General features: G+C 35.4%; 1 protein-coding gene across 4 annotated transcripts in view; it reads left to right on the forward strand.

Annotated features, from left to right (window-relative positions):
• IDE (insulin degrading enzyme) overlaps positions 1 to 27,227 on the forward strand; it is a 65,312-nt gene that overhangs the window by 23,332 nt on the left and 14,753 nt on the right. For 3 of the 4 annotated variants that reach the window (XM_027460688.3, XM_027460686.3, XM_072039639.1), the window contains exons 10-17: positions 464 to 544; positions 4,052 to 4,155; positions 10,345 to 10,447; positions 11,433 to 11,555; positions 13,696 to 13,778; positions 18,063 to 18,207; positions 22,542 to 22,652; positions 24,278 to 24,398. In XM_027460688.3, the coding sequence (XP_027316489.1) occupies positions 464 to 544; positions 4,052 to 4,155; positions 10,345 to 10,447; positions 11,433 to 11,555; positions 13,696 to 13,778; positions 18,063 to 18,207; positions 22,542 to 22,652; positions 24,278 to 24,398 (871 nt within the window). Of the gene's footprint in view, positions 1 to 463; positions 545 to 4,051; positions 4,156 to 10,344; positions 10,448 to 11,432; positions 11,556 to 13,695; positions 13,779 to 18,062; positions 18,208 to 18,754; positions 18,900 to 22,541; positions 22,653 to 24,277; positions 24,399 to 27,227 lie in introns of all 4 variants that reach the window. The other variant, XM_027460687.3, reaches the window with a different exon arrangement.

Below are 27,227 nucleotides of genomic sequence, written 5' to 3' on the forward strand. Positions count from 1 at the left end.
ACTGTTTTTCTTAAAGTAGAGGTGTTCTCAAATTATCAGGTAATTCAAATACATAGAATCATAGAATCATTCAGGTCAGAAAAGGCCTCCAACAACTCCAGCTCCCTCAGCCACTCCTCAAAAGACTTGTTTTCTACACCCTTCACCAGCTTCGTTGCCCGTCTTTGGATATATGTGTGAGTTCTGGGACAGATCTATGATGAACGTGACTTACAAGACATTAATTTTTGTTCAGCACAGAGCTTTTTGCTAATAAGGTGTTAATAATAACACTTCATGTTGTGAGATGGTCACATGTTGCTCATGAATTTTGTGCAACTTGAATATTACTGAAACCTCTTGTGTTAGGTATTTGTCTCAGATTGAATGGTACTATAAAATGGATATAACAAAAGTAGCCATTAATTATTCTTAAAACAGTTTTTGATATATGCTTTTCAACCCTTCTTAAACTGTTTCCTAGGATCTAAATGCTGTGGCATTCAGATTTAAAGATAAAGAACGACCACGAGGTTATACATCGAAGCTTGGAGGAATGTTGCATGTAAGTGATACTTTGTTTTATTTTGTTTTGGATAATATGTTTTAGCATTTAAAATTTTGCAGTATGTTTAACCATACACTGAATAAATATGGGTATGTGCAAAGTTCCTTTGCACTTCTTGAACTTAAGAAGTTACTATCATGCTGCATAGCTTTTACCATTGGTGGTTGCTAAATTGCATTTCCTTCACACTACCATTTTTTATTTCTGCACTTAATAGAACGGATTTTACAGTAACTGGAGTTGGCTATTTGATTTGTTTCAGTATTTCTTAATGTATCATGTAGCTTTCAAGCTGGGCATGGAATTACATGTTTTCTTCTGAAATAACGTTCTATCGTAAGTCCAAGTACTATGTTTCTAAGTGCTTCTCTAATTAACAATATTGGAATAAAACTAGCATTTCTGCTTACTGCAGTAAGATAGCAGATCAGAAATGGTTTAGTCTTCTAATGTGGATTACATATTGGTAGTGAAAGTATCATGTAGCTTACACTTGGTCTTTATACTTCCAAAATCCAGTTCCCTCATTTTGCACTGAAGGAAGATTTTGCCTGTTTTCTTTTTGTTTTGTGGCACTCGTGCAACATCTGTAAATTGCAGCCACTTCCTATTGCACAGCTAATTGTTTTGTTAGATATTTTTTTTTGTTTTTTTTTTCTTCTTTGCAGGAATTCCTGTATATGCTCCTACAGTTTTGATTTGTAAAGTCTAAAATAACAGTCTTTTATTTCAGAATTGACTTTCTGTTTACTAACAGACAACTGACAACATTTAAATGAATATTTAATGGAGCTCCTATTTTGGTTGCTATTTTTGTTTTTGCTCTAAAAAATGCATAAAATTTCTTTGGGAACTGTACTATGTCTGTCTTCTAAAGCGGTCTTTCAGTGGTCTGTATTCGTTGGATCAGTCCTGATTACAATTACTGGCTCCAAAAATTGCATCAGGAAGTTGTCAGCAGGGTATCAATTCAGAATAGTGTTTTTTCCTTTGATATTCTTTGCAGTATAAATGGTAATTTTGATTCTTTCATTAGTTGCTTAAACATTAATAGAAAACTAACTGTTCTGGTTCTCTTTGCTTTCCTCTGAGTCATACTAAGTTTATGCTCTGAAGCTTCTTCAAGCTGGAACTATAGTTTGATGATTTCTTATGAGTACAGAATGTTTTTAATAATTGGAGGAGAACCTACATGTAAATTAGCACTAGCAAATGTAATGTCATAAGTTGTTACATATTTGTCAAAAGGATAAAAAAAAAAGACAAACTTCTATTCATCAGAAGTTCCTATGTAAAGCACGTTTCTGGTGGTGTAATGAGTCACCACTAAAGTCTCACTGACAAATTACATTCACTATTTGTCATGTGTAGGCTTGATATTTTAAAGACAGTTGTTCCCTAGTTTGCTATGCCCTTTTTGTTTTGTTCTGTTTTCTTAGTTGTATCATTTTTTAAACTTTCATTTTAATTTGATTGTTGTATGTAGATAAATTTAGGTCATACCACAATGTAACTAAAATAAAACAGATTTTCAAAAAGACAGATTTTCAAAACAGAATGGTTGAAGCTAGAAAGGACCTCTGGAGGCCAGTCTTGTTCAACCCTCTGCTCAAACAAACAAAAGTGATAAATTTTATTATGTTTAATTCCAGTTGGTGAGTAGAGTATGGCTTGTATTTTGTACAGGTAATAATACCATAGACTTCTGGTCACTAAATCTGAATGACCTTGGTCATTTCAGATTAGAAGTACATAGGTTTCCTTAAATCTCCACTTCAAATTGCATGGTCTGCTTAGCCTTTCATGCAGAATTCAGTTAATTGAGCATTCTTCGGTCTACTACAGATGTTTTGAACAAGACCTTTCCAATCTTGTTCTTGTCTGATACATTTGACAGCATTAACATTTGAATGCTTTATAACACAGGTTTGGTTTATTGTACTTGTGTTTGTTTTTTTTTTTTTTCCTGTTACTCCTTTTCCCTCACCTTAGTCCTTCTCGTTTCCAAAATGCTTAGTATCAGTTACTCTGTTCTGGAAGTCATTCCACTGTAGTCTTGTGTATAATGTATATAATTCAGAAAACCGTCTTAAGGTAATTCTGGTCAAAAAGCTGTATAGCTGTATGGCAAAATGCTAATGATGCTTGGTGCTTCTTGTTTAGGCTACCTCATATTTTTTTACTGCAGAAGGTTTTGAAAGTTTTCCTGTATTCCCCCCTAATCACTTTCAGAGGAGTGAAAGTTTTTTTTTTTTTTTTTCTTATATAATGAAACTCTGAGACAAGGTACATATTAATTTTTTTCAAACGTATTGTAACTTGTTCAGTAACAGTTGGGCACACACATAATTCACTGTAAATAGTTCAGCTACTCTGTAGTCAAATGTACATAACTAGATGAAAAAGAAAAGGCAGCATATTCTATGCATTTGAAATGAAATCTGATTTGATATATTTTTTTTAAATTGTCTGCTTTTCTAGAAATGGGGCTTAACTTCTGTTATCTTAAAATTTGATGAAATGTACGGTTTGGGTCCCTTGCAAGTGAAGTGCACAAAAAATAAGGGAAAGGTATGAGTCATCTCAAGGAAAAGCTGTAAGGAAGGTTCAGAGCTGCCTGGCACAGTGAGACAGTGGAAGCATCTCTTTTGGGAGGCAAGAAGTCAGTTGCCTAGGCTCCACTGACACTTCGTCCAAGAAGTTCTTGTTATTGGTGTACTTGTTGTTATTGGAAGTTCTTGGTGATAACAGCAAAAATGTGTAGTTGAATCAATTTGAGGGATTTCACACAAAGAACTGTTTTTCCTATGTTGGATCCTAGCATGTCTGTCTGCTGCTTCTTCCCAAAACATACTATGTGTACACCTGGAAGGTTTTGTAGAAAGTCTTAGAGACTTTCACTTTAAGCCTAAACAAAAAATGTTAGAATAAAAATTGTGTAAATCGGCATTATGCTTTTAAATAATTGAAAGACACTTTCAATTAGTGTTTGAATTATTAGGGAATCCTAAAAAAAAAAAAAAAAAAAAAAAAAAACAACCACAAAACAAACAAACAAACAAAAAAAAAACTTGTTCACTTGTTTTGTTATATTTAGTTTTTCCCAAATGCACTCTTAATGATCACTTGGTATTCTGCCTTCAAAGATATCCTCCAGGGGTCAGCATTTGCCGTGTTATTTTTATGTCAGTTCAGAACAGTATTTAAAGATCAGTGACTTTTTATATTGAAGCATACAATACTTCAAAATAAAAGTATAGTAATGTGCAGTATATAAATGCACCTGGTATAGGGAACAATATTATCTGCATAATTAGAGTGCTACTCTGTCTTGTTTCTTTTCGAGAGAGAGACTTGAAGTGATCTATGCACTTCTAATCTGAAAGTATGAAGTCGGTACAGATTTAGTGACCAGAAATCTCCGCTTTTTCTTTTGCAAAACCATTTTTTTCACGCTTAGTTTTTGTTTAATTCATTTACACGTGTCTGGGCTTTGTCTTCTAGTATTATCCTATAGAAGAAGTATTGGCTGCTGAGTATTTGCTTGAAGAATTCAGGCCTGATTTAATAGAGATGGTACTGGATAAATTGAGACCAGAAAACATTCGGTAAGTTGAACTACAGTAACTTGTATTTTAACACAAATATTATAAGAGAGCAGACGAACTAATGGAAACACAAATTCTTAGGTGGTTCTTGGAGCTCCAAAGTAAATGTTACTATAAAAGAGAGAGTAGTTTTGCATTAATAAGATTTATTTCTGCTCCTCATTGAAAAGAAGTATTCTAAGTGTATGCAACTTTTCCTGCTTATACAAAAATACCCTCTCAATCTTTCCTGTGTGGGATGTCTTCCTCAGACTGAAATAGTTTTTAGGAAAATGAGTATTTGAATAGCTCAACTGCAATAGCTCAACATAAATTCTTGGGGCATTTCTAATGGAATGCTCTAGTACTCATAATTTTGAGCTAAGTCTGGAAATTAAGAGGAAAGTTTTTATCTGCTGTCTATATGTTCCCTATGAAAAGCTGCCAGACTTGATGCAGATTAGCAGACCCACTTAAAAAAAAAAATCGGCTTCAAGTGGATAGAAATAGCTGCATCTGTAGCTGCTAAAATCATAGTATGGTTTGGGTTGGAAGGGACTTTAAAAATCATCTAGTTCTACCTCCCTGCCATGGGCGGGGGTACCTTCAACTAGATGTAGTTGCTCAAAGCTCCATCCAGCCTGGACTTGAACACTTCCAGGGATCAGGCATCCACAATCACAGAATCACAGAATTTCTAGGTTGGAAGAGACCTCAAGATCATCGAGTCCAACCTCTGACCTAACGCTAACAGTCCCCACTAAACCATATCCCTAAGTTCTACATCTAAACGTCTTTTAAAGACTTCCAGGGATAGTGACTCCACCACCTCCCTGGGCAGCCTGTTCCAGTGCCTTGCTATTTTTTCCCATACTTTCTGCAAATGTACATTTTATTTTATTTACTTATTTTCACCTTTTTCCCCATACAACTTCTATTCTTTAGGAACTTAAAGAGAAATGTTCTGGAATTATATAATAAGAGGCCATTACTATGCTTTACTTTGCCTGACCTACCATGTAGTTGGAAGGTGTGTAATGAATTTATGAGGTGCCATAAAATGCAAAGGATTTTTTTTTTTTAATATCTTAAAATAAGCATATAAAATTAATGTGGGTTACTTTATGTGGGTTTCTTTATGCCTCAGCTTGCTTTCTATGAAAATAATGTCTTCTGGGGTATTTTAAAATATGAAATTAGTCACTGTAACACTGAATGCTGTGGAAATGACGTTTTAGTAATTCTGCTCATTTAGAAAAGGAGGTGACTATTGGAAAGAGAATTCAGCTCATGCATTGAGGAAAACAAAAAGACAATATCAAATAACTGCTTCTTGGTTGTCTGTTGTGTAATATTTAAATGTGTGTATCTATGTATGTTTATGATTTAATACAAGCTAATTACTAGAAAGGGAGAGAGCAAATTAAGGTTGCATGGTCAACAATTAAACTAGCACTTTACAGCCTGAATTTTCTTTTTTGCAGTTTATCAGTTCTAATACAGCTTTTGTGTATATCATAACAAATTGCAATATTAAATTTAAGTTGTGTAGAGATACTAAAATATATAGAAACAGAAACAAGGTGTTGATTATGATTCTGTATATCAGTCTTAGTGTATTTGAACATCTGTTTGTCAGACTGCTTTAGAAGCCAGGTATGTTACCAAGATACTGAATTTTTTTGCTCTCTTTCTGAACATATTCTGTATACATTTTTTGGACAGTGTTGTATACAAAAGGACAGTGAGCAAGTATTCGTATATTTTTAGAGCATTTCAACTTTCTGAATTTAGTGTGAGCAACTTAAAATTTGGGGCATGAATCTTCACTGTATTTTTTTTGTATGACAAAATTTCTTCAGTGATTTCATTTAGTTTATGCCATGTTTTACTTTATTTTCAAAAAAATTTGTATATTTCAAATAGTTATTGGATAAAGGATAAAATTGGATTATGATCTGTATTTGCAAATGTCATGGAGCCCTGCTGTTTCAAGGGGTATATTGGTAATGATAAAATAACTGGAGCTGCCTATGTCAGTGACAGTAGTTGCCATAGTAATTAATGCCCTTTAAAGAAGGGCCTGTATCCTTGTATGTGGGTGTGCATCTATGTGTAATGTGTGTGGGATACTGAACTGAAGCTGGAATGTTTGGAGAGATCATATTAGGAATGAGCAAAACTTTAAAGGAAATTTTCCTGGTTCTCTTTCCTGTTTTCATGTTTACTGCCTAAGTTCTTGAAAATTAGATACAAAAGCTTACTTGTAATATAAAGATGTATTTTAGTAATTAACAGGGAGAACACACAAATACTTATCTTAAAGCTTACCAAGAAATTCCACTCAAGTTTGAACTTCTCACAGGTTTTAGAATTGTTCACAAGTAATTTTTTTTCTTCTACCTTGCATAAATTGTGTCTTGCAGTATTTAGCTTTTCTTGACTTGAGGTACTGCTTTTTATAATAGACTTGTTATTTGCTTTTCCTAATCTTATTGGAATTCACCTGCACCAAGGGCTTTTCTTGGCATGTTTATATTGGGGTAGCTGTATTCACAGTTGAGACCACTGTTAAGTGTCTTTAAAAAAAAAAAAAAAAAAAAAAAAAGGAAAAAAAAAAAGCTTAACTTTTTGACCATGTTATTTTCTTAACAAATTGTGTTTTTAAGAAGTATGGAAAAATATCCATACTCACAGATGGTAGCAAGTATCCATATGCTCTTCTATTTGATTGAGCCATAACAGGAAATTTTTATATTCTCCTCCTGCCCCCGCGTGCTATTTGTTGCATTTATTAGCTTAATTTCCCCAAGAGAGAAACCTCCTTAAGATATAAGCATCATTTTTGCTTGTTCAAACTGCATCGGGTTTTGCCAGCCATCTGTGAAGATAAGGTATTTGTTGCAATTTTAGCTGAAAAATATATTTTTCGTGTTATTTCCAATACATCTTTTTCCTCATCATCTGCAGTATAAATGCTCTTATTAAAATTTAAGAAGTTAGTGACTCATTAGATTAAGCAACTAAAGAATGTTTTTTTACTGGATCTTAAATGGATCCTTTTCCTTTGTTTTCTATATCTGAAGTGAAGCATTAGTAGAATCCTAGATGGAAAATTTCTAAGGACCTCAATTTGACAGATATTGAACAGTTATTTAGTGTAGTTGTTGATGCTTATCCCTGATGATAAACATGTTACAAATATAGTATGCTTACTTTTTTTTCTTGCATTGTATTTGATGAAACGTTTTTAAAATCACAATTTGTTCACATATTTCCCATCACAAGCCATTGCTTTTTGTAGGAACGTTGAACATAACTGAGTAACTGAGAACTACAACCACTTGTATGTACAAGAATGTACATATAGAAGTAAACTGCATTTATATTTCCTTTCTTTTTTTTTTTTTTTTCATGAATGGCTCAGAATTCTGTTTGTGCTTGTTTAGTTTAAGTATGTTATAGGAAGGCCATAATGCCTATTTTGCATTTCCAGGGCATTTCAATGCTGTCTTAAACCATGTGGATGTTCATAGTTCCAAAGAGTACAGCGCAGAAGTGAAAAAGAACAATTAGGAGCTTTAAAGATGCATCATGATGTATTTAAATAACTGCACAGCACTGTGTTTCAGCGTGTGGTACTGCTTTTTCCCTTTCCCTATTTTGTCCTGCTGTTCATTGCTGTAGGTGCTTGGTTTTGGTTGAGTTGCAGGCAGATGAAATACCTTTTAATTTGTGTCATGTGGTTGTAAGCATTTTTTTTGAGAGAGCTCAACATGTAACTAATTACTCCAGTGGTAACTTGGGGTATAGGGAAGGCAGGAGGATACCATGAAACAGAACTTCTTAAAAAGCTAATTTCCACAGTTCAATTTTCTGTACGTTGAGCGAATAGAATAATTCTTACCTCTTTAATTCTTCTTTTTAATTCTACGTGTTTAATTCTGTTCCTACAAGAAATGTATGGGTGCCCATATTGTCACTACATTCCCTTCTCCAGGGGTACTGATGCTCAAGCAGCAAAATAAGACATTTGTGTGTTACAGCACACCTTTGTCTTGCTGCTCAGTCCATATGATTATTGGAATTCTATCAGGATAATCTCTTAGTTTAAGACTTTATCTCTTTTGTTGTTTGTGTTTTAGGATGGGAAGAAAGACCTGGTAGGTTGCTCTGAAATTCTAATAGACTTTGTTTTTCTACAGTCTCTTAGCAACTTCATCTGTACACGGTAGAGTTTTTGCTCACCAGCTGTCCGAGTTAAAATGCAAAACATAGAATATTCCTATGGCTCATTTTTATGAAAACAACAGTCTCTGTAGTAGATGTCATCCTGTTGACTGAGCTAGTGTCTGCTGTTTTGCAAGAAAAAATATTCTCTAGGACTGAAATGCTTAGCTCTTTTATTTACGTAGTGTTATATTGTTTCTTTTGTGTAAAAACAAAGGACAAAACAATACAATAGATGCAACATGTGAACAGACATGAAACCATTTTATAGGAAGTCATGATGAAAAGGTTAACTGTTTCTGCTGCCATTTACAATGACAGATGAAATACATCTCTCAGAGATGAACATTCTCATTCTGGTTTAGACATTTTCTAACTTTTGCAGAGAGGCATGGGCTATTGTGTATTTGTATGTGTGTACATGCTCATGCTAATCATGTGGTTACTCAGAGGAAATCATCTGCATTCCTGAAACATGAGGTTTGATTACCTTGTTTAGTGTGTCTGATTTAAAATATTGTCTCAAAATTAGACTCTGGTACAAGTCCTGCTTCCATTTTGAATTTATTGCTAGAGAATGTCTTTGCAATTCCATGTGGCTCTTAGATGTATTTCTCATTTAAATGCATCTACTGCTAGCTGTATGTCTAGTGATCTTTTACCCCACTGTTGTCCTGCTGTTTGAAATGCAAGGCCCAGCTTAAATTAGAGTAATTTGAAAATTCTGGTAATAGGGGAATCTTGAACTTAATACGGCAGAATCCTTTTTTCTTCAATGTTATTGGATCGTTTAGTCATTTACATGTATACATTAGATGAAAAAGGAGGTATGAGGACATAGACGTTCACAATATTAGTATTCTGTGTATTTAAGCTTTTCTTGTATTGTAAAAATCACCCTAAGGGTATTCTCCAGTAGTGTATTTCTGAAGTAAAATGCTATATTTTGAGGCACATCCATATGCCTGTTTTGATTCCTGCCCCTATTTGTTGTACACATGAAAAATATACAACAGAATGTTCTTAGCCTGAAGATACTGTGCTATAAAAGAGCACTTGCATTGTATATATTTTGATGCTTTAATGTGCATTTTAGCCATCTGCACAAGATTTGACAAAGTTTGTTTCTGTTCTATCCAGCATCTAGCAATCATTAAATGTACATAGGAGATAATTCTGCTACCTTTTTTAAACAATTTCAGAATTCTTATAAATTCTTTGTTTTCATTTTTTACTTCTTTACATTTATTTTTAAAGCTAGCTCCTTATTTCTATTGAATACTATTTCATGTTGTTGGCTGTTAAAAAAAATTCAAGGGATTTTCTTGATATCTGTTCTGAAGACTACTGAATAAATATAAGTTTGTAATTTTCTTTATTCTGGATTTCTCCTCTTGGGTGGATTCTCTGGGTTTCTAACTGAGTGCAATTCTCTAGTATTGACTATAGAATATATTAATCCTCCTGCTTTTTTATCCTCGAAAAAGAATAAATAAACAAAAAGGTGTAAATCTGAAATAAGAATGATACGAGATGAAGAAACATGAATCAGGTTATGAATAGGAAGAGTGCAATTGCAATACTGTAATCTAAAACCCTAGGTCTGGAATAACATTTCTGTAGTCAGTATTTCCATTTCTCTGAATTTTGATATAGGTGGTATGAAAAATTGAATTAGTTGATTCAAACAAGGACAAAGCTTATAAAATATACATGTATATTGAATACAACAGTTATGTATAGCTCTAGGTTGTAACACTTCAGAAAAAATGGTAAAATTAAATTATGCTGATAGCAAGTATATGGATACTTAACTAACCACTAAGATTAACCATGAAATCAGGCTATCTAAATGTACTCTGTAATTATCCAAGGGAAATAAATGCATTATCATAATGGAACAGAAATAACGCTCTAAATAATTTCTCACTGTTTTCTTAAACATATTCATGCAAAAGTGCTATGTCTCTTTGTTTTCAGAGTTGCAATAGTGTCCAAGTCTTTTGAAGGAAAAACTGACCGAACAGAAGACTGGTATGGAACACAGTACAAGCAAGAAGCAATTTCTGATGAAGTTATTAAGGCATGTTAAAACATTTAATATATTCCCATACCTACAAGTGAAAAGCAGTGGTAAATTTCTAGTCTAATTTTACATTTAGAGGAAGGGAAAACATAAATTTGCTGTACATAGTACAAAAGTATACATTGAGTTCATTTAATATTATGAGGACCAAGGATCTTTGAATTTCAAATTTATTACATAGAACGTTTATTACATAGAACATACACGTTTTAATGGCTTTAAGCTATATAAAGTTTTAATAGAGAGAATGTTATTCTCTATATTAAAAACTGGATGCAGCTTTTCTATAAAAGTTCCATAATATGCAGTAGCTACTTTTAAATTTTAAAAAGTCGATATATTTTTGAGTTTCTGTTAAGAGTAGGATGGCTCATTAACATTTAAGAAAGGAATGTTTTTACAACTGCTGTATGTATCTGTGTTTCTGAAATGGATTTTTACAACTTATAAAATGAGAACATTAAATGAGTTTCTAAAAATCAAAACAACACCAGTGAAGGTGGGTAAGTCGTTACTGAATCTCATTATTCACTACTTCTTTTATGTAGAGATGGCTAAATACACTGTAAAGCTATATTGGACCTGCCCAACATGCTTTGGACAGACATCGCATAGGATCACCTCACTTCCTTTAGCTTTTCCATACCTATGTTCTTTGCTGATGTATTTAGTGTAATGCCTTCACTTAGAGTTCTCATTAGCAAAAAAAAGTGAGGCACAGAACCACTTCCACTCTACTGTCAACTTTAAAAATTTTCTTTTTATCTTTTCTCATTCTCCTTCTGAGCACTTCATCCTCCTAATAGCCTACTTCAATTTGGTCTCAGATGTTTCTCTCTTTTCCTGTTACTTTGCTAGCAATTACACATAAGATAGTGGAACATATTATTGAATCTTCTATTACAGTAGAAAGACAATGAGTATATATAGTAATATGTATAAGTAGAAATTTTATTTTGCATCGTTTTCCCTATTTATCTAGAAATGGCAAAATGCTGACCTGAATGGGAAATTCAAGCTTCCAATGAAGAATGAGTTCATTCCTACTAACTTTGAGATTTTGCCATTGGAAAAAGATGCGACACAGTACCCTGCCCTTGTCAAGGTAAGGTATCTATCTGTTCTGTTTGCTGTTTAACTTTCTGGGAAGTTAGCAGTGTGTTTTTAAAATACAGAATTTAGAATATTCCAGAACGTAATAAACAACAAAAATAAAAAATAGGCCTTAGAGGTATTGCTAGATAATGGAAAGTCCATCCATGCAAACCTTTGGATTGTTACTACTTGGGTTCCTATGAAAACGAATCCACGAACAACTTGAACTCTTTTGACATTTTGAAAGTGTGTTAACAGCTTCTATAAATAGTATTAAACCTGGTTTATCCAGCAGAAGGGTGACTGCCTGTCTTGTAGTTTTTGAACACTGTTCGGTAAATCAAGTGTGTAGACAAGGCCGCTTTTTTTTTTTTTTTTTTTTTTTTTTTAACTATGAGTAAAGAAAGCTTGCAATTGCATGGAGAGAAAGAAAGATGTAAACACATAAACATCACTTTCCGGTCTTCTGGAAGCATCATTTAATGATCTCAGTATTTTTAGCAAATCTTATTATCTGTGTAGTTAAAAATTACTTCACACTACTTACACATATTTGTCTTTTCTAATAATGTTCATCTCTATTCCAGGAGATGGACATTATATTCTCTATTAGCTGGAGTATAAATAGGATAAGTCTTCTGCAATTAGACGTTGTGCTTCAGATTGAATACTAAATTAATTCAGGAACACTTTTTTGCACACTAGATTAATATGTCTAGTTTAGTGCAAAGACATCCTTCAGGAAAAGTATTTATTCTGCACAAGGCACTTTAGGCATATACTTGAAGCAGTTTTATTAACAGAGGAGGACTTTTAGCATGTGTTTAGGTTCATCCTTCACTGAAACACTAAACCTCAGCAGGGACAACTACTACAGCTTTAGTAAGTAACGCTAATTGGTTTGCTACAGACACTTGATGATCCTTCAGTGTCTCTGTAGCAACTAGGCAATTGATCTACACAAAAGCCTTGCTTTATGGCATCATTACTTTAGAAATGTATCTGCTGTTAGTTTTTCCTTTGCCTTTAAAATATTTTCTGAGGGGAAATGTTTTTAATCTTCTGTACTTGATGAATTATAGCTATTACATATTTTGCCCACATCTTTCATATGTTCTCCCCAGCTGTATGTCTGTGCTGTTTTGCTGTTGTGTGCCCTGGCATTTGACTGACCCCGTAGCAAACCATTACAAGAACCAGTTCAGCAGAGATAAGATGTACAAAAAAAGCACATTTTTTTGGTCATTTTATATACATAAGTGAGCTTATTGTGTGGACTGGACCAGTGTTGTGGAGAAAGGGAACTTAAATATGAGCAAGGATGGCCTTGTTTCACTGGCAGCATGTCACTAGGTCAGTTCTGTTCTAATGGTACATCGTGTTCTTGGAAAAAAGCATCACGAAGGAGAGCAGTTACGGTGTAGGTTTAGGCCTGAGAGCATAATTGTTATCGTATAGTCCTAGGGCTGGAGATTTCCAGCTACTGGGTCAGGTTTCAAGCGCTATGAACTGGCTGTGTGCATTATCATTGTGTTTCTGATGCAATATGTATTCTAAACTATGTAGTAGCAATTTAATAGAAAAAAATGTCAAAATAAATGCTCAGATCCTTTCCTATGCTGGGAGGTTACTCTGAACTTTTGGTGATGGATCTTTTAATTAATTTCCAACTAGTTTAACTGCTCGTTCTAAACATGAATTTTTTAGTGTTAATGCTTTAAAGCAACGTGCTATGAATTTCTTCTAACAAAAGCCTTAAATACACAATTATTTTCTTAGTCTAAAACATGTCTATATGCTGCTGTAATCTCAGTGCTGTCCCTATAGCAACACATCTTTTGATGTCCACAATAGCAGGGAATTCTGTGAAGCTAACTTTATTAGTTGTCTTTGACCATTCCTGCTGTGGAGTTGTTCCCATTATGATCATAAGCTCATTTACAAGTTTGCAGCCATTTAACTTTATGTTAAGATGCTGTATGGTGAGAAGAGAGTCTCAATAAGAATAGATCATATATAAATTTATATAGTGAGAATGTGAATTTAAGGGGACAACACTTAACTAAGATTTGAAGTGATTAATATGTTTTTTAATAGTTTAATATATCACAGTTAAAAATTAGGTGACTTAATCTCTTTTCTTGACACAGGACACTGCTATGAGCAAACTGTGGTTCAAGCAAGATGACAAATTTTTTTTGCCAAAAGCTTGTCTCAACTTTGAGTTTTTCAGGTATGGTATGTTAAATATAAAACAGAGATTGCTCTCTGAAAGTTTCTTGTTCGTTGGGAATCTGTGTTTCTGTGACAAAACCTTGCACGTATTGCAGCTTTAAAACAGTTGTCCTTGGTGGAATATGCACTAAGAATAAAATAGCAGGAAGGCTCATATAAATTATGCAGTAGATGAGTAGCAAGCAGTTGGAGGTACTCCATCTATATATTAACAGGAAAGGTTTACCTAAAAAGGTTTTTAAAATTAATTTACTTTTATTTTCTATATCTAGTACATCTGTTAGTAATATCTACTGCAAATTGCAGTACAACATTTTTAAAATAGGAGTGTATTTTTTCATTAATAACTAAATGACAACTGTTTTGAAATTATCTTTCTTTACCAGATACTATTCTGATATTCTTTTCCATTCAAATTCTGCTTAATTTGCATAATGCTTGCCAGTATACAGTTCTAACTGTTTAAAATTGTAAGATTTTATTTGACACCAGTAACTCATTTTTTTAGATGAGCATCTTCTGCATTATCTATCAATGAAAGTGTGATTCTTACCTCAGGATGCATGACAGAGTGCTGTAACATTAATTCGGATTTTGCATTATTTTAATCATAGGATGATTTATTTATTTACTTTTTAAAAATTAGCATGAAAATTATGTGTCTTCTTAGTGTTCCAGATGCTTTCTTTGGAGTAATAATATTTAAATTCAGAATTAAAAAAAAAAAAGTACTGCTGTCTTCAGTTATTTCTGTGCTGGATTTCAGAAGGTGGAAATAATTTCAGGATCTCTCCTCCTTTGGCCTAATAAAATGTTTAAGTGATACTGCTGGAAATTGCTGTTAGATGGCCTTGGATAGTTGCTCATAGATGGGCAGTTGAGTCCTTGTTCTGAATAAGCACTGAACTTCTTTTCTGGGTGACCTTGGCAGAGCTTTAGATGGAGGTTTTTTTCCGAGTGTGTCAGAACTACTGTTGGCCACTAGTTGGGGAAAATAGGTTGTGTAGGCATTTCCTCTTTCATTTTGCATCTACAGGGCAAATGTTGTAACTGTTATAACTTTGTCAGTAAAGGGAAGGTCAAAATGGTTCCTTCTTGTCTATTACTCAGAAAACAACAAATGCAAAACTTTGAAGCCTTGGTTCTCACCCAATGGATTACCACGGGACTCTGTGTGGCCAGAATACCAAATGGGATTTTATTCCTGGGGACTGACTTTGTTAACAGTTGTTTGCTTGTTTGTTTTTTAATTCCAAATGAGGTGTGAGGAATCTGTAATACGGTTTATGAAAGATTAAAAAATAGTAACGAATAGTTATGTGGAGCACGCAAGGGTATAGGTACGTGCATATACGCCTGATATGGTGACAGTTTTTCCCAGTTAGATTTGTTCTTTGGTCTCAATGAACCATTTAAAAAAGCTAGGAGTACCTCAGCTTTGCTGGCTAATTTTATTTATTAAATTTAATGTTTTGCCTCATTCCTCCTAGGAATGGTCACGGGTGGAAAGATGGCTTGGTTCATAGGGTTGAGGGTGAAAGTTGTTTTGTTTGGTTTTGTTTTTTAATAATTAAAAAAAGAAAAGATATGAATGGATGTGAAGATATTTTGACAATATTGGTTACATCACTTCCAAGAGAAGGGATAATCACATTTGTCTGGTTTTGATACTTTAAAAGGATTCTTAGTGAATTTTGCTGAAACTGGTCTTGCAGGTGGTCATTAGAAGAAAGAGTGACATGTATAGTATTTTAATAGTGAGACAGGATTAAAACACCCAAGGCTCTTATGGCCAAGTGAATTGGTGAATAATGCCATCTTAATAACTTGGTTTTCATAAAATGTTTTCGACTTATTCTAGATCAGAATGACAGTTATGCTGTAGTAGGTCACAAGAATCAGTTCACACAGCAGACTGCTTCAATAGGATAGGAAAAAAATGAGGCAGATTTTTACTACCTGCAGCCCTAATCATCATGGATCATTGGAAGAATTCCTGACCCAGATGTTCTAGCAGCAACTACTTTGTAGATGAATTAATACAAAGTTGCTGAGGGTGGTTTCTCCCTCAAACATATAAATCCAATAGGAACAGTTTGACTATATGAATCTTTTGAAGTCACCGTTTTCAAAAACTGAAAATCCTAAGATTCACTTACCGTAAGGTAAGTGGCATGATCCAAGGCTGGTATAAAGACACACCACAGTAAAAATCTCTGACACCGAATTTCAACCTCCTTTGAAGCTGGATGGTTAAGAGCTTCTGCTTTTATATGAATAATGACTTGAGAACTTAAGAAGTATCCTTTTCTAAAAGGATGCAAAATGCCAATGTAATGTGCTATTGCTTTGAAAACTCTATGAAGGTAATTATAAACTCAGCATATTGTTTCTCAAGTTTCAGAGACTGATGTTAAAATAAAGTGCTAATTATATTTAACCTATATAAGGATATATGCTACCTCCCAGTTTAAGAACTATTTCAAGCAATTTGAGAGCCTTTGATTAAAAACATGAGCTCTTAAGGTAACCTACTATCAACACTTCAGTGTTGACTCCAGCTATGTCACTTGCAGATCATGTTTGAAATGAGGAAAAGACCAAGCTAAGATTGCTTCAATTCAATTTCAATTCAATTCAATTTCATGTATTGAAACAATGGAGTTGTTTTGCTTCCTCAAGTCCAGTAAAAAGAATAAAATGTAGACTAGAAATAAGCATTTACTTACCAAGTTGTCAGTAATAGAAGACAACTCCCAGAACATTGTTATTGTAATCATTTTTTGTTATTTTTCACTCAATGACTAATGATTTAATAGTCTTCATTAGTTTTGAAATTCCCTGTTGGCCTTTGCCAGCTAATGGGAAAGAATATGAGTTTGGAGGAAGATAGAAGATAACAAAGGATTGACCTACACCTTTCTTTTAGCTCAGTTTTAATTTAAAAAGTTCAATATTAATAGGACTTGCATCACGGGGCTTAGAAAAATTGTTCATTGTGGAAAATTCGTATTGTAGAGGGAAATGCAAATAGCTGAGTCCTGTTTTTCTACTGACCTGTTTGCTTAAGTTATACAAGCCCAAGCCCTGAATAGTTAGCAGAGTGGTAGTAAAACAGCATGTCCTAAGCTGTGATTTCTGTCTAGAAGGCACAGATATATTCCCTAATAGAATTATTATATTTTTTTGTAATCTCTTCCTATGCTTTTTTTCCTTAGTCCCTTAATTTAAAATGAAGAAGTCAAAGCCTCACTTAAAATTATTAGGAACCTTCTTAAAAATACCTTTTCAATGTATACAAAAGTTGTTGGCATGTGTGTGTTGGTGATGAGATCTGTCTTCATTGTACTTCATAAATACTGGTGTACATCATCAAATACCACACTATATGAGCCTAAACATATCTGATAACATGTCTCTGAATTTGATGATTGGTGGCTGCTTAGGGAAAATAAATGAAAGTGGCATGTTTTTTTAATTGCAAGCCCAGTCCTGACAGCAATTTGTCTTAGATACTGTACGTTATTTCTGCAAAATTGATAATAAATTTATATGTATTTCAAAAGCTTTAGAAATAAATTTCCAACAAATAACTTGTCTTGAATTTGCAAATTGTTAAATTACAGAACTATTTAACAAATAGCAGTACTGTTGAAACATGGCTCGAGTCTTTGAGTTGCATTTCTTTTTGAGAAATTTGTGACAGTAGCATATGTGATCAGATGCTAATAATACAAAATTAGAGCTTTTATGGTTGTTTCCATTAAAAAGATATCGGAAGGAATTACTGTGCTATGAAAGTGAGTATGCGAAAACTCTTTCCAGAGCTGACTTTGGTATGTACTGCGTGTTTTTCATACCACAAGTTGCTAATGTCTTGATTTTTATAACTACTTGATTTTCTCATAGAAGTATTAAATAAAATTGTTCAATACACAGGTTGTCATTTTAGTCTGTTAAATAATGCTGTTTATCCAGGATGTATTTATTTTATCCTTGGTGAGTTCTGACCTGTGCAGCAAAGTAAATGTAACGTGTCTTGATTTATCAGCACAAGTAAAGGATTATCTCGGAATCTTCAGTGTATTTAGCATCACTCAAACCATAAGCAAGTTAAATAAATCTTTTCATGTATGTTCGTATTTAGCTTCAAGACCTTCATAACGGGATCCGTCAGCATATTTGCAGTAAATATTGCTTCCTTCAGATCACAGTTAAAAGGCCAAAAGAAACTGAGAAATAATTTTAAACTGCATATTTTACTTTCAACACTTTCTTCCAGCCCATTTGCTTACGTGGATCCCTTGCATTGTAACATGGCCTATTTGTACCTTGAACTACTCAAAGACTCCCTCAACGAGTATGCATATGCAGCAGAACTAGCTGGCTTGAACTATGATCTCCAAAATACCATCTATGGGATGTATGTAAGTACCCAAATCAAGGAAGAGCTTAGAGCCTTAAAATTACTTCCAGTCATCAACATTTTTATATTGATTTGATGGAAGGACTTTTATTTAAAAAACAGCTTTTTCCATTGTGGGTCTAAGGCTGTTACTCCTTTTGATCTTGATTATTAACCATCCTTTCTTTAATTTGAATTTTAAGTTGAATTTTGTTCAAAGTCTTCAACAAATCTTTCCATTCATACTAAGCAAATTTTCTTCTTTCTTTTTATGTCATACATGAAATGAATTAGTTGTAAGATTTCTTCCTTCATTTAAAAGAAAGAAAAAAGCAACCTAATTCAAGCTTACAGTTCTATTTCAGTTTGTTGGATACCTACTAAAAACTTTCCGACTGATGGGGTAGAAGACCCTTTTTTACGCTATTAAACAGCACCCTTCAGCTTTCCTATTCAAGGACTACTGATCATGAGGCTGCATATACATACTCTTCAGTCATGTTTCTTCATCCATTACTTTGTCACTGCTTGAGGTATCAAAGCATTTCTTTTGTTTTTCTTTTTGTTAGTCGCTACATTTATGCTGATCCTCTCCATTGCAACATGACATACCTGTTTATCAGGTTATTGAAGGATGATTTAAAAGAGTATACATATGCAGCACGCCTCTCAGGTTTGGTCTATGGCATTGCATCAGGAATGAATGCAATACTTGTAAGTAAGAAAAAAAACACAGGAGGAAATTAAACAGCTTGGGAACTGTTGAGCTTGGAGAAAACATTTGACTTCTGCATTTCTAAATGAGATGGTTAACGTTTTTTCCCTTGCATATATGTCATGAACTAAAGACAAAGCAAAGCAGTGCATTTTAATTAGAACTAAATGACCTCTTTGAGATTGCAGTGTCTTGTGAACACGTGTGCAGTGCAGCTGTTGCATTCTAGTTCACATTTTCACTTGCTTGCATGGTAATCTTGAAAGTATTATTGCTAGTTTCTGTATGAAAAGATTGAACTTTCTGTTGAATGAGCTCTAGCTTAACATATTCTGTCATAATCCTCTAATTCTACTGTAGTAAGCTATGGAAATGGATTGTGCATGTGCTCGTTAGAAGGCATCGCTGGATATATGTCTTTTCCTTCGTGTGTGTTTTTATTGTGTGTTTTATCATGCATTGTAAAGTGACAATATTTCACTGAGAAATACTGATGATATGATGAATGGTTATTTTTTATTTACCTTCATGTATGAGGTTTTAATAATCTCTCGATAGTCCACAAAAGCTTTTAACAGGACTTCATTATATAACAACTTATTTGGAAATTTCCTGTGTTATTTTCAAGTCATCTTACTAAGAGAACATACTATATATTGTCCTTGTATTTTATGTATGAAAAAGTGCTGTCTCTTTATCCTTGGATTTTTCTTATTTATCCAATACACATCCAGTATCTCATTTCCTGAATGAACTACATTCATTTACTCTGGACTAGAATGCATTACCTGCCACTGAGAATGAAAGTTCATTATAAACTTCAAAATTCCACTAATCCTAAAAATAGATCAGTATTCAATAACATTCCTCCCCATCGCCCTGTTTGTAACATGATCTATCCTACAATTCGCCATGTGATACATAGCCTCTGAGCTGCACGTAACAAATTTTTTTACCTACCTACTAACATTCCTAATTGCCATACTACTTTTAACAAGTGCAAACAGCATGTTCCTCCTATTCATCAGCTGAGAAGGAGTGGGGATCATATTCTTTCTCCTCATCGGCTGATGACAAGGCCGAGCAGAAGCTAATACTGCTGCCCTACAGGCCGTAATCTACAACCGAATTGGAGACATCAGCCTAATCCTGAGTATAGCATGACTAGAATCAACCTTCAGCACCTGAGAGATCCAACAAGCCGTACACGCCCACCAAACTCCTGTCCTCCCCCTCATGGGACTAAGCCTCGCAGCCGCAGGAAAATGGCCTACACCCATGACTGCCCACAGCGATAGAAGGCCCCACCCCCGTATCAGCCCTATTACACTCCAGCACCATAGTAGGAGCTGGAATCTTCCTACTCGTCCGCATACACCCACTACTAGCCACCAACCAAATAGCCCTAACCACATGCCTATGCTTGGGCACCCTATCAACCCTATTCACCGCCACATGCGCCCTAACCCAAAATGACATCAAAAAATCATTGCTTTCTCAACATCCAGCCAGCTCGGACTGATGATAGTCACCATCGGACTAAACCTCCCACAACTAGCATTCTTACACATCTCAACCCACGCCTTCTTCAAAGCCATGCTATTCCTGTGCTCTGGATCCATTATCCACAGCCTAAACAGAGAACAAGACATCCGAAAAATGGGCGGCCTACAAAAAATGCTCCCAGTCACTACCTCCTGCCTAACCATCGGCAACCTAGCACTTATAGGAACCCCATTTCTGGCCGGATTCTACTCAAAAGATCTTATCATCGAAAGCCTAAATACATCCTACCTAATCACTTAGCTCTATCACTAACTCTCTTAGCCACAGCATTCACTGCAACCTACAGCATCCGTATAACCCTCCTAGTCCAAGCCGGACAAACCCGCATCCCCCCAATAATGCCAATAAACGAAAACAACCCACTAATCACTGCCCCCCTAACTCGACTCGCCCTGGGCAGCATTATGGCAGGAATACTAATCACCTCCTTCATCACACCAACCAAAACGCCCCCAATAACTATACCCCTCATCACCAAAACTGCTGCCATCCTAGTAACAATCCTGGGAGTCATCCTAGCCCTTGAACTCTCAAACATAACACACACCCTCACCCAAACCAAACCACCTCATAAACTTCTCCCCTTATTAGGGTACTTTAACCCCCTGGTCCACCGATTCTGCTCCAAAACCCTACTAGAAAAAGGGCAAAACATCACCCTATACCTAATCAAACTCTTCTGTCTCAAAAAAATGGGGCCAGAGGGTCTCGCCGAACTGCAGGTAGCTGCAAGCAATGTTCATTCACTTAACTGACTGAGGACTTGGTTATCTGTTCTCAGTCTGAAAGCTTGCTGAAGTTTCCATGGTTAGTGGTGTGAGGTGGGGGTAATTCTTCCTCATTTCTAGTCACAGTTCAAAATTTTAGAGTTATTTTAAATATTAGCTGTTTCTTCTAGGAAGTTCATATTCTTCTATTGTAAAGATTATATTTTCAAGTAAAATCAGGTTACTCTGTTTTGATATCTGGGCAATTCTAATACTCTTTACTACATTGTAGATTTTTTTTTTTGTTTAATAACTGTATAGTGTTGATACTTTAAGCAAGGATAGTAACTAGCTTTACTAAGAATATTCACCTACATGTTTAAAAAACTGGGTTCTTCTGCTAATCTGTTCTGCTAATCTAGGGTGTCAACCTTTTGCCATAAATCCATTTAATATATCTCCTTCTTTAAATTCATTGTTTAGATATGTTTCAGTAACTGTAGAAGAAAAAACTTCTTCCTAGGGTAAAGCAAAAATTGATCTACATATTGTTTTGTGCCCTAAAATTTAGTTTTATCCTGATAAAGAAACTGCACTAATCCTATTGTTTTACCTACATACCAAGTTTTCAAGATTTTTTTTCCCCCTGAAAGGCCTTTGGATGCTATTTTTCATTGGGCAAAACGTTCTATGCCTATGATGCAATCATATAGCATATGTATTGTTGTTTTATGGTTTGTTTTGTGTTTTAATGATCTAGCTTACTTGATGTATGCGTTCCATAAAATCTGCGTGATCAGACTGGTGTCTCTAAGATTGTAGACTAACTAGCTGGGTGTTTCAGTGCAGCACCATCCTCTATTATAAATTGTGTAGAAGTTGGCAGTACCCCTTTTCTCATACTATTGCTTACTTACACTTGTATAAAATATATTTTTATTCAACAAGATAAATATGAAACAGTTAAAAGTAAATTGGAGGTAATATTTAAGAGGACTGTGACTTTAGTTCCATTATTAAAATGTGAAACCTAGAGTAAAACCATTTCAGTACTCCAAACATATTGTTTACTGAATGAACTCAATACTTAAAAATGTTAAGAATCTGTGCTCTGAGTACAACTTAATTAAACTAGTATGAATTTACATTAATTCTCTGCGTTCATTACTCTTGGGTAAATATGCAATATTTTATTCATCAATTGGTTATCTTTTGGTAGAGGAATTTTAATGTAGTATAAATTAATGTTGAGTAACACTGAATTTAGATTGAAAAATTTATTGTTCATTGAATTATGTGAATTATGGTAATTGTTTTGTTCTTACTTCATCTTCTGTACTTAAAGCAAGTTATGCACTTTTTCCATAGCTTTCTGTAAAAGGTTATAATGACAAGCAACATATCTTGCTCAAGAAGATCATAGAGAAAATGGCTACTTTTGAGATTGATGAAAAAAGATTTGAAATTATCAAGGAAGCGGTAAGCTATGTGAAAAGTTGAAATTTTAAAGTAATTTAAAATTGACTTGAAGTGAAATCTTGAGAGCTAATTATCCATGCAACTTCAGAGTGACATTCTGCCTCACTGGGGCTGTGAACGTTTTTTTTTTTTTTTTGTGGCTGAGTTCCCCAGAGTTTCAATATGAAATTCTTTGGTTAAAATAATTGGCCCTGGAATCTTCTCTCAGTTGGTCAGTCTTAATGATTGACTAAGGGATTGCAACTTGCTTTGATGTGAGTAGAAATCAAGAAGGGGAAAAGGAAAAATCTTATATCCTGTCTTACAATTTGGAAAGGCCCTAGTGGGATCTAGGCACATAGGATGAAGGGGGAAAGCAACATTTCTTCTCCCCAGAGGTGAAGGGGACCTCTGTTCCTGGGCCAAGATCATTTGGTGCAGAAGTAACCAGTTGTTTATGTACATAATGAGTTCTACATATCTAATTCTTAAATTTAGTGATTTATCTATATATATGGAATATAAGTTAGAAAGTTTTACCTAGGTGTGACAAATATAAAGGTTAAACAAACCAACCCACTAAATGACAACAAACAAAAGCAAAAACAAATGGAAAAAAAAAAAAGCACAAGTCTGTGAATGATCTGTTTGGGGTAATTTTCATTTGAGATGTTTTCCCCTCTTTGTCTTTACGGTTTGCTTAAGCTTTGCCTCTGTGAAATGACAAAGCATGCATAATACAGTATGCATGCTATGTAATCATACATATCTATATAATAATTTTATTACATAGACCATTTCTGTATATAAAATAATGACAAAATTAGAAAAAAAAAATCAAATCAGTTGTGGAAATAGCAAGTTTTCCCCACGTATTTATGCCTGCAGATTAGGGAAGTAACTGAGTGCTTCTGTTTGAAACAGAGGGATGCATCCTCAGCAACTTCATGCTGCTTATTTCTTACCCATACAATCTTAAATGAGTTACTTTTGTCTTGTAGTGGATATGATGTGCTAATTAGCATATCTGTAGATCCAGGAGATTCCAACTTAATGAAACTACTAGTTCGCACTTCCAATTCTTCCTGTAGAGAAAAAAGGGTTTCTTTATTTTGGAAAGGTGCATCTGGACTAGGAAGGGGTTCCTTCTCTCCAAAGAGAGCTCATACTCTCATACTTCTTTATTCAAGCTAAGAACGCAAAAAATTTCTCAGATGATTCTGTATTTTCCCTAGGCTGAAATAGTTAGAAATTAACTGGGAGAAAAACATATTTTCTATTAGCCAAGTTCTACTTTTCCGTGGACAGTCGTCATAGTATGCATGTTTTCTGGTTACTGCCACTTGATCTATCATACTTTAATTAGGCTCTGTCTACAATCATTTAACGTTCAGCCATTAATTTTATGGAGAAATTTGGTTTCTTTCTCATTTAAACAACCTTAATGGTAATTACTTCATCCATAGCCTCTCAAGCCCACGTTACTACTAAGATGATTTGGCTTAACATGGCTTTTGAATTGATCTAGGAGAATGTTCTTGGCATTTGTAACGGACCTTTTTGATGGTACACAAAGTTGAGAGTAGAGGGTTAATATTTCATGTTCAGTTATGGAGGTTTATAATTTGAACTCAATTTTGTTTCAGTACATGAGATCGCTTAACAACTTCAGGGCTGAACAGCCTCACCAGCATGCGATGTATTATCTCAGACTCCTGATGACAGAAGTTGCTTGGACCAAAGATGAATTAAAAGAAGCTCTTGATGGTAATGTTTTGCTAATTTTAAAGTTTATTCTTTTTCATTTTTTTTTAATGGAAAATGTCTTATAACTAATGAAGGTACCTATTTTGAACTCTGCCCACTATTTAAGTGAGCTGTTGCAGTGCCAGACCTGTGCTGACTCTTCTGGGTGTTGATGCCTCTACACTTGTCCTCCAGTTTCTAGAAAGTTGAATAGTTCAAAGGGCTGTACAAAGGTATGGACTCAACTTGATCTGGCCCTGCCATCAATCTAATGCAACTTCCTGCCAGTGCTAGGGAAGCAAGTTGCTGAAAACTTTAATGGCTTTGTGGACGTGAAGCCTGGGTATAGTGACACCAGTGCTTAAACCAAAACTAAATTTTCCAGGACTCCAGCTGACGTTTGCAGACACTTTGAAGTGTATCTGCATTGTACTTTGCAACATGCATACTGTTTTGTGTTTTGCATTGTCCACGGATCCTAAGTTCAGTTTCTGTAGAAAATAAAGATTATAAAGAAGACTGGTTCTTAAGAAAGAGGTGCCCTGTGGTTTGGGGATTTTAAATTAAGAGATTTAATTGATTTTGGTATTTGCTGAAGAACTCTTCCCTATCTCTATCTTACTGTGTTATAACTAAAGGCTGTTACTGGGATAGTTTGCAAAATATTTTGTAATATCTCCTTAGAATACACTGAAACGTTCTTTTCAAGAAGAATATCTGACTTTGGTTTTTATTTGAGGGGGTGGATTCAGAATACACATACTTAATTGTCTGACTGACATGTACCATAGTGTGTTTAAAGTTCTGATGCTGAGCATTGCTTCATTAGATGCCCGAAGCCAGCTGCACAGAGGTGTATGAGTTTTTCCACAGGAGTGCTCCAGGACAAAAATATAAATGTTTAGCTGTATGGTCTCTTGAATGATTGCAGATATCTTAAAGATTAGCAGTTGTGCCAGTGCTGCCAGTCAGTGACAAAACTAATGCTGAGTTTCATGGCAGTAGATTCATCTTAATAACAGCCCCATTTCAAAAACAAATGTTCTGTTCCTTGTGTAAGTTGTCTTTATAAAATTAATTTTATTCTACTTAGCATCAGAATGGTTTAAAACGGAATGCTGGATTGGAATGCTGTCTACTTAGCATTGCTGGAAATCTGCTTGAAATACAAGGAGTTGAAGCATGAATTATTTTCCTCTCATCTTCTCTCAGTGCAACTGTCGTGGTTCCGCTCGAGTGGGCAACCGAGCTCCACCACAGCTGCTCTCTCACTCCCCCTCCTCAAAGAGGAATGGGGAGAAAATATGTGAAAAGGGCTCAAAGGTTGAGATAAGGATGAGAAAATCACGCAGTAATTATTGTAACGGGCAAAACAGACTCAGCATAAGGAGATAGTAAGATTTATTGCTTATTACTAACAAGCTACAGAAGTGAGAAACAAAGGAGAGAAACCAAAAGCACCTTCTCCCCCCATCCACCCTCTTCCACCTCCTCCCCCCGAGTGGCGCAGGGGAACGGGGGAATGGGGGTTATGGTCAGTCTACAGCACTTCTTCTCTGCCGCTCCTTCTCGGTCACTCTCGTCCCCTGTGCTGTGGGGTCCCACCCACGGGATGCAGTCCTTAATGAACTGATCCGGCGTGGGCTTCCCACAGGCAGCAGCTCTTCCAGAACTGCTCCAGATATGGGTCCGTACCACGGGGTCCATCCCTCAGGAGAAAACTGCTCCAACCTGGCTCCCCTACGGGCAGCAGCTCCTGCCAGGTCACCTGCTCCTGCATGGGCTCCTCTCCACGGGCTACAGGTCTGGCCCGGAATCTGCTTGGGCAGGGGTTTTCCACAGGTGGCAGCCTCCGTTGGTGCAGGGCCACCTGCTCCACCATGCTCTCCTCCACAGGCTGCAGCGTGGAACCCTGCTCCACCGTGGTACTCCATGGGCTGCAGGGGGATATCCTGCTTCACCATGGTCCTCACCACAGGCTGCAGGGGACTTATGCTCCGGCACCTGGAGCACCTCTCCCCCTCCTTCTGCACTGACCTGGGCGCCTGCAAGGCTGTTCCTCACTCCTCTTGCTCTCCCAGCTGCTGTGTGGCGCAGCATTTTTTTCCCTGTCTTAAAAAAGCTCTCACAGAGGTGCAAAACAACATTGCTTATTGGCTCAGCTCAGGTCAACAATGGGGCCCTCACCAAACATGGGGCAGCTTCTAGATCCTTCTCACAGAAACCATCCCTATGGCCCCCTGTTACCAAAACCTTGCCAGGTAAACCCACTACAGCAACCCCAATCTTTTGCACTATTAATAAGCAGTTTTAGAAACAAAAATTAAGATGAGGATTACGCAACAGTAAAAGGACCATTTTCTTTTCCGAAGGTCTTGTAATGTTTAAAATCAAAAAGAAGTAGGAATTCATGTGGAATCAGGGAATTAACAATTAATCTATTGACTTCAGGATGAACACCCCTGTCCATTTAACCATCCCTCATTTCTTATTCTGTTGATTCTGTATTTTAAACTATACTTTGCTTTATATATGAAAACTGCTTTACAAAGGTAGGCTAACATAGAATGTGTGTATGTGCTCTGAGAAATATTGCAAAAATGTTTTTCGTGTATATTGTTTGTTGCAAGGATATTGTCAAAATACCATATTTCAGTTGAGTTTTTTTAATTCAAGGTGATAGATGTAAAATGTGTTTATTGAGCATGATAAACTGCATGCTTCTTGTTTAGTTAATATCTAAGGCTTTATCTTGGAACACCATTTGAATGACTGCAACTATTCCCTCTGGAGAGGGAATGTTTGCTCAGAATAATTGGAAAGAAGGCTTAAGAAGGCTTTTTTTCCTTC

This window comes from Anas platyrhynchos, chromosome 6, assembly GCF_047663525.1.
Source record: "Anas platyrhynchos isolate ZD024472 breed Pekin duck chromosome 6, IASCAAS_PekinDuck_T2T, whole genome shotgun sequence".
NCBI classification, from domain to species: Eukaryota; Metazoa; Chordata; class Aves; order Anseriformes; family Anatidae; genus Anas; species Anas platyrhynchos.